Genomic DNA, 7,500 nt, shown 5'->3' with positions numbered 1-7,500 from the left:
CCCGGTCGTTTTTCCCGCTTACCGGAGCCGCCAGTAGTGGGGCAAAAGATCTGGTCCGCGCTACTCACAGACAGGAAGTCGAGTGAGGGCAATATGGCCCCCATTCCACTCTATGGTCTTGGAGGACCGGAGCGACGTCAAACGTCGTCTCCTAGCAACCAATTTAAAGAGCCGATTTTTTTTCATCATGAAAAAATACTTTTTTTTTTTTTTCTTTTTTAGTGTAGATGTGAGATGTGAGGTCTTTTTGACCCCAGATCTCACATTTTGATCATTTTTATTCCTATTACAAGGGATGTTTACATTCCTTGTAATAGGAATAAAAATGATCCAAATTTTTTATTTTTTTTTTAAAAACTATGTAAAAATAAAAAATTGATAAAATAAATAGGAAAAAAAAATTAAAGCGCCCCGTCCCCGTTAGCTCGCGCGCAGAAGCGAACGCGCACGCAAGCCCCGCCCACATATGTAAATGGTGTTCAAACACATGTGAGGTATCGCTGCAATCATAAGAGCAAGAGCAATATTTCTAGCCCTGGACCTCCTCTGTAACTGGTAACCTGTAGACATTTTTAAAATGCTGCCTATGGGGGTTTTTAAGTAACCAATGTTTGTCGCCATTCCACGAGCATGCGCAATTGTGAAGCATGACATGTTGGGTATCTATTTACTCAGCGTAACATTATCTTTCACATTATAGAAAAAAATTGGGCTAACTTTACTGTTTTCTTATTTTTTAACTCAAAAAAAGGGAATTTTTTCCCCAAAAAAAAACTGTGTTTGGAAGACCGCCGCGCAAATACGGTATGATAAAAAATATTGCAACGATCTCCATTTTATTCTCTGCGGTCTCAGCTAAAAAAAAAAAAAATATATATATATATATATATATATATATATATAATGTTTGGGGGTTCTAAGTAATTTTCTAGCAAAAAAAAAAAATGAAGCATGACATGTTGGGTATCTAATTACTCGGCGTAACATTATCTTTCACATTATAGAAAAAAATTGGGCTAACTTTACTGTTTTCTTATTTTTTAACTCAAAAAAAATTGTGTTTGGAAGACCGCTGCGCAAATATGGTGTGATAAAAAATATTGCAGCGATATCCATTTTATTTTTTAGGGTTTCTGCTAAAAAAAAAAAAAAAAAATATATATATATATATATATATATATATATATATATATATATATATATATATATATATATATATATATATATATATATATAATGTTTACTGGTTCTAAGTAATTTTCTAGCAAAAAAAAAAAAGATTTTAACTTGTAAACAACAAGTGTCAGAAATAGGCCCGATCCTTAAGTGGTTAAATCTGCATGGGAAGCGTCTTGATACCGACCTGCAGGATGGAGGGAAGATGTGAGCAGGTGAGGAGTTTCCCGGTCTGGTTGGTCTTAGTCCGGTGCCAGACGCCTCTCACCACGTCCGCTATGAAGACGCGCAGGTTCTCCTGGAAATCTTCATCCATATCTGTCAGGAGGGGGGGAGGGGTAGAAAGGAGAGGACAATTATAATTGGACCCAGAGCCAAGACGGAGATGAGGGAAGACTATTCCTATTCTATTACTAATCCAGTCTGAACATTGTGTGATTCTACCGGAGATTTCCATCATGGCAGAGCGCCAATGATGCGCCATTCTGGCACGACAAGGACATCATTCAGCGCTCAAATGTTTTCTCACATGTCCTGCAAAATACTACCGGTCACACCTGAGCAGATTGGAATCACGGGCAGAATCGCGCAATTCTGCTGGCGATTCCAGAATCACAGAAAACGTGCTTGCGGTGCCCTTATTTCCCAATGCCACCCCACACAAAGTGCGATTTTTCCGCAATTGTCACACGACAAAACCGAAAATAACTGCAGCAAAAAAAAAAAAAAAAAACGGCAAACATGGCAAAATGCGGTACTGGAGCTTTATTGGAGTGTTTTTGGAGAGGAGGGGGGCCAAATCAAAATCAATGGCGCTGCTCCAAAACGGGCTACAAAAACATGCAGCAGCGCCGTCAATGGGGTTAAAGTGTTGGGTTCAGAAACACTTTAACCACTTCTGGACCGGAATTTTTCCCCCTTAATGACCAGGCCATATTTTGCGATTCGGCACTGCGTTACTTTAACGGACAATTGCACAGTCATGCGACGATGTACCCAAATAAAATTGATGTCCTTTTTTCCCCACAAACAGAGCTTTCTTTTGGTGGTATTTGATCACCAGTGCGATTTTTATTTTTTGCGCTATACACAAAAAAAAGAGCGACAATTCTGAAAAAAAAAAAAATATATATATATTTTTCACTTTCTGCTATATAACATTCCCAATAAAAAAAAAAAATAAAAAAATCTATTTTTTTTTCATCCCTTTAGGCCAATTTGTATTCTGCTACATATTTTTGGTAAAAAAAAAAAAAAAAAAAAAAAATATCGCAAAAACGTATTTTAAATGGCTTGCGCAAAAGTTATCATGTCTACAAACTAGGGGAAAGATTTATGTCATTTTTATTTTTTTATTTATTTTTTTACTACTAATAACGGTGATTATTTTCACTTTCTGCTATATAACATTCCCAAAAAAAAAAAAAAAAAATTAAAAAAATCAAAATTTTTTAACATTTTAGGCCAATTTGTTTTCTGTTACATATTTTTGGTTTAAAAAAAAAAAAAAAAAAATCGCAATTAGGGCTGCCTGCCCTGTGCTGCTGCCGAGTGGGGTCCTGTCATGCGTATTTCTATTACAAGTGATCACATTTTTTTTTTAAACTGTAAAAATAAAAAATAGATAAAATAAATAGGAAAAAAAAAAAAGAAAGGAAAAAGAAAGCGAACGCATACAGAAGTCCCGCCCACATATGTAAACGGTGTTCAAACCACACATGTGAGGTATCGCCGCAATCGTTACAGAGAGAGCAATAATTTGAGCCCTAGACCTCCTCTGTAACTCTAAGCTGGTAACCTGTAGACATTTTTAACTTGTCGCCTATGGGGATTTTTAAGTACCAATGTTTGTCACCATTCCACAAGCGTGCGCAATTTTGAAGCATGACATGCTGGGTATTCATTTACTCAGCGTAACATTATCTTTCACAATATAGAAAAAAATTGGGCTAACTTTACTGGTTTCTTATTTTTCAATTTAAAGAAAATTGAATTTTTACCCCTCAAAAATTGCGTTTGTAAGACCGCTGTGCAAATACGGTGTGATAAAAAAAAAAAATATTGCAATGATCTCCATTTTATTCTCTAGGGTCTTTGATAATAAAACATTTTTTCATGTTTGGGGGTTCGAAGTAATTTTCTAGCAAAAAAAAAAATGATTTTAACTTGTAAATACCAATTGTCAGAAAAAGGCCCGGTCCAGAAGTGGTTAATGGGCGGTCCAGAAATGGTTAATGGGTGGTCCAGAAATGGTTAATGGGCGGTCCAGAAATGGTTAATGGGCGGTCCAGAAATGGTTAATGGGCGGTCCAGAAATGGTTAATGGGCGGTCCAGAAATGGTTAATGGGCGGTCCAGAAATGGTTAATGGGCGGTCCAGAAGTGGGTAATGGGCGGTCCAGAAATGGTTAATGGGCGGTCCAGAAGTGGTTAATGGGCGGTACAGAAGTGGGTAATGGGCGGTCCAGAAGTGGGTAATGGGTGGTCGGATCGGGTCGCCTGTCAGTTTTTCCGGAGGACCTGATTGGTTCGCTGCTATGAAAGGGGCCAGAAAGTCAGTCCACCATTTATACAATGTTTCATTTTACGTTCTCTGTCCACCTTTTATTATGCTTCATGTAATATCCATATTAAGGGGTATAACATAAAAAATGGTCACATACCCCCATCCCCCAAAACCCACACTGCCCCTCCTCCGCCCTTTACCTGAATTGCCGGGTGCCTCCAGGCAAAATCCTGTTCTATTTTTTACATTTAGCTCCGCCCACACAGCTACATCATCCAGGCTGGCTATTCTTTGGCTACAAAGTCCCATCTGTCACATTGTTCAAAATCGCATCTGCCACTTGTTCCATCTGCCACCCTGTGCCAGTGATCCCCCCCCCACTCCCCCAGGCTCCATTCACACCTAGGCAATTTGAATCAGGGGCGGAATCGCCGCGATTCTGCACGCAATTCCAAATCACGGCAAAATGCAGGACGGGTTTGCGATGCCAATCATGGCAAATCGCAAAACACTGTCGCCCGAAAGATGCTCCTGCTCCCTTTTTGAGTAACAAGTGTCGCGCGTTGCGATTTGCCACAATTGCAGCACAATTTCTCGCACTACAATCGCAGCAAAATCACGGTGCGATTTGGGTGCTATTTAGACTGCATTCACACCTCTGTGCTTTGAATCGCAGGCAGATTTGGGGCCATACAAAATGAATGGACTCAGATCGCACTGCAAAGAATCGCATGCGATTTAAAAACAGGAATAAGGTGCGATTCCTGTCAGAATTGCAACGGTTCCGTGTGAACCGGGGGCTGAAGTAACTATGGCAAGCCTGGGTTCACACAGAAGCGGTCCAGGAAACCGCATGCAATTCGGACAGGAATCTCCCCCACATTCCTATTCAAATTGCATGCGATTCTTTGCAGTGCGATTTGAGCCTATTCATTTTGCATGGGCTCAAATCGCACCGCGAAGGTATCGGTTTCAGGCATCAGAGCATTTGCTGATATTGGTGCAACCTTAGTTCACACTATGAATCGGATATGAATCACACACAGGAATCGCACCACATTCCTGTTGTAAACACAGCTGACCGTTCTTCTCTCTGGAATGATCATAGAGCCTTCTATATAGGATCACAGGTCTCTATGGTCATTCCATAAGCCACACCCGCCACAGTTAGAATCACTCCCCTAGGCTCACATTTAACCCATTGATCACCCACAGTGTTAACCCCTTCCCTGCCAGTGTCATTATTACAGTAGCAATGCATATTTTTAGCACTGATTACTGTAGTAATGTCACTGGTACCCCCAAAAGTGTCAGTCAGGGGTCCAATCTGTCCGCCGCAATGTCGCAGTCCCGCAAAAAAAAAAAAAAAAAAAAAAAAAAAAAAAAAAAAATCGCAGATCGCCGCCATTACTAGTAAAGAAAAAAAACAATAAAAAAATGACAAAAATCTTTCCCCTAGTTTGTAGACGCGATAACTTTTGCGCAAACCAATCAAAATACGCTTATTGGGATTTTTTTTTATACCAAAAATATGTAGCAGAAAACAAATTGGCCTAAAATGTTAAAAAATTTAGATTTTTTTTTTTTTGGAAATGTCATATAGCAGAATGTGAAAAATATTGTTTTTTTTTTTTTTTTTTTTTCAAAATTGTCGCTCTTTTTTTCAAAAAAAAGCGTCACACGACCGCGCAATTGTCCGTTAAAGTCACGCAGTGCCGAATCGCAAAATATGGCCTGGTCAGGAAGGGGGTAAAATCTTCTGGGGCTTAAAGTGGATAAAAATCCGCTCATTGAGAATTTTTTTGTCAAAGACATGTAGCTAAATACATATTGGCCTAAATATATGACAAACATTGAATATATTGGATATTTTTTAACTGTCAAAGTAGAAAATGTCAATTTTTTCGCCAAATTTTCGCTATTTTTTTATTATTATCGCAAAAAAATAAAAAGCGCAGAGGTGATCAAATACCACCAAAAGAAAACTCTGTTTGTAGAAAAAAAAGGACGTAAATTTAGTTTGGGTACAGCATTGCATGACCGCGCAATTGTCAGTTAAAGTCACACAGTGCCAAGTTGAAAAAAAGTGGCCTGGTCATTGAGCAGCAAAATCCTCCGGTCTTAAAGTGGTTAATGTTGAATAAAATCCAAATCACACCATAACCACACCAAAGTTGTGCATGTAGCAATTTTGGGAACGCACAGCAATCAGATTGCGTGGTCGTTTTGTACCCTGCAATCCGGTGGGGGGGGCAAACACACTGAGTTTGTGACCTGCATTTGGGGTGTCCTTTGCATTGACACCCGCTGCAGATGGCAAGGCCAGTGCGATTTGAATGCGATCCATGCGCACTTCCCGCATTCTACAGTGAACCGAAGTGATAAACACACTAAAAAAACTAAAAATGACCACTAAGCGCCATGCAGAGGGGACATTACCTTGGAGCCGCCCCTGCCCCTCTCCGGTTATCCCTTTGCCTGGATGGGGGAGAAGGAAGCAGCGGGTGTGACTGCTTTTTAAGCCCCACAACACTTTGGGATAATTGCAGCCCTTCTGGAGTTTCTGTTAGGAAGGAGAAAAGAAGGACACATGTGTGTGACAACACCAGCTTAGAGCAGAACTCCAACAATCACAATGAACAGACCATTAACAAGATAAAATAAAAGATTTTGCTGCAAAATTCTAATTCAATTCAAACATTCCCCCCTGCAGTACTTCTTTTTTGCCACTAGATGTCCTCAGCCTGATGCCTAGCATTATTCAACCCACTTCCTCTGAGCCCAGGTCATCCTAGGCCCACTCCCAGCCAGTGACTGGGAAAGCATTTTCCAATGATTGTTATAATATACACCCCATACCAGTGTTAGAATTACTAAAATCAATAAAATGCAACACATGTATGGATTGCAGGATATTTATTGGACGTTATTATAGATTGCTTCATGGCCGACACCAATGGTCGACTAATCCATTACGCGTCACTGTTATACTCCACGTGATGTCTGATTCCTCTGCTTCCGGGTCATTGTTGCTCCAAATGCTGTTCCAAAAGCGTCTTAGAAAGCCCAAGAGTCTTGATGTTCTGGAGTCGTTAGGTGGTGGTGGGCTCCGTGCGGTGCCAGTTGCTAATGTCCTCTGCCCAATGCTAGTTTGCGATGGCCTCTGCATGGTGCTAGGTGGTGATGGCCTCTGCATGGTGCTAGGTGGTGATGGCCTCTGCATGGTGCTAGGTGGTGATGGCCTCTGCATGGTGCTAGGTGGCGATGGCCTCTGCCTAATGCTTCTTAGTGATGGCCTCTGCATGGTGCTAGGTGGCGATGGCCTCTGCATGGTGCTAGGTGGTGGCATAGGATGTGTGGTGGCCAATGGTGGCTCCCTCTGCCTGGTTCCAGTTGATGGCATACTATCCAGGGTGCCAGTCCTTTGTGTACTCTGCCCTGATCCAGGTGAGGGCATACTATCCAGGGTGCCAGTCATTTGTGTACTCTGCCCTGATCCAGGTGAGGGCATACTATCCAGGGTGCCAGTCATTTGTGTACTCTGCCCTGATCCATTTAAGGGCATACTATCCAGGGTCCACTCTGTGCTCTGCGCTGTTCCCATCGATGCCATCCATTGCATGGTACTAGCTGACGTTCTGCTGTCTTCTGTGGCATTTGTCTCAGTCTGCATGGCCCTATCAGTTAGCTCAGGCCCACCAATCTGCGTGCTGCCATCTGCCTTGGTCACGGAGGGGCCATCAGATTCCCCGTGGTGTGTTGAGGAAGGCCTGACCCGACCGGCTGCGATGTATTGTGCCATGGGCAGGGAGATCCCGT

The 7,500-nt window shown here is 41.5% G+C and overlaps 1 protein-coding gene across 2 annotated transcripts in view; it reads right to left on the bottom strand.

Moving 5' to 3' along the window:
• Nucleotides 1-7,500, bottom strand: part of LOC309557411 (RING finger protein 112-like) — a 47,648-nt gene that overhangs the window by 5,228 nt on the left and 34,920 nt on the right. For both annotated transcript variants that reach the window (XM_082260127.1, XM_082260126.1), the window contains exons 8-9: nucleotides 6,121-6,244; nucleotides 1,364-1,494 (exon numbers count right to left, since the gene is read on the bottom strand). In XM_082260127.1, coding sequence (XP_082116253.1) covers nucleotides 1,364-1,494; nucleotides 6,121-6,244 — 255 coding nt within the window. The remainder of the gene's footprint in view (nucleotides 1-1,363; nucleotides 1,495-6,120; nucleotides 6,245-7,500) is intronic.

Source organism: Pelophylax lessonae, assembly GCF_965119305.1.
Source record: "Pelophylax lessonae genome assembly, chromosome: 6".
Lineage (NCBI taxonomy): Eukaryota > Metazoa > Chordata > Amphibia > Anura > Ranidae > Pelophylax > Pelophylax lessonae.
This window is presented reverse-complemented; position numbering and strand designations above follow the sequence as displayed.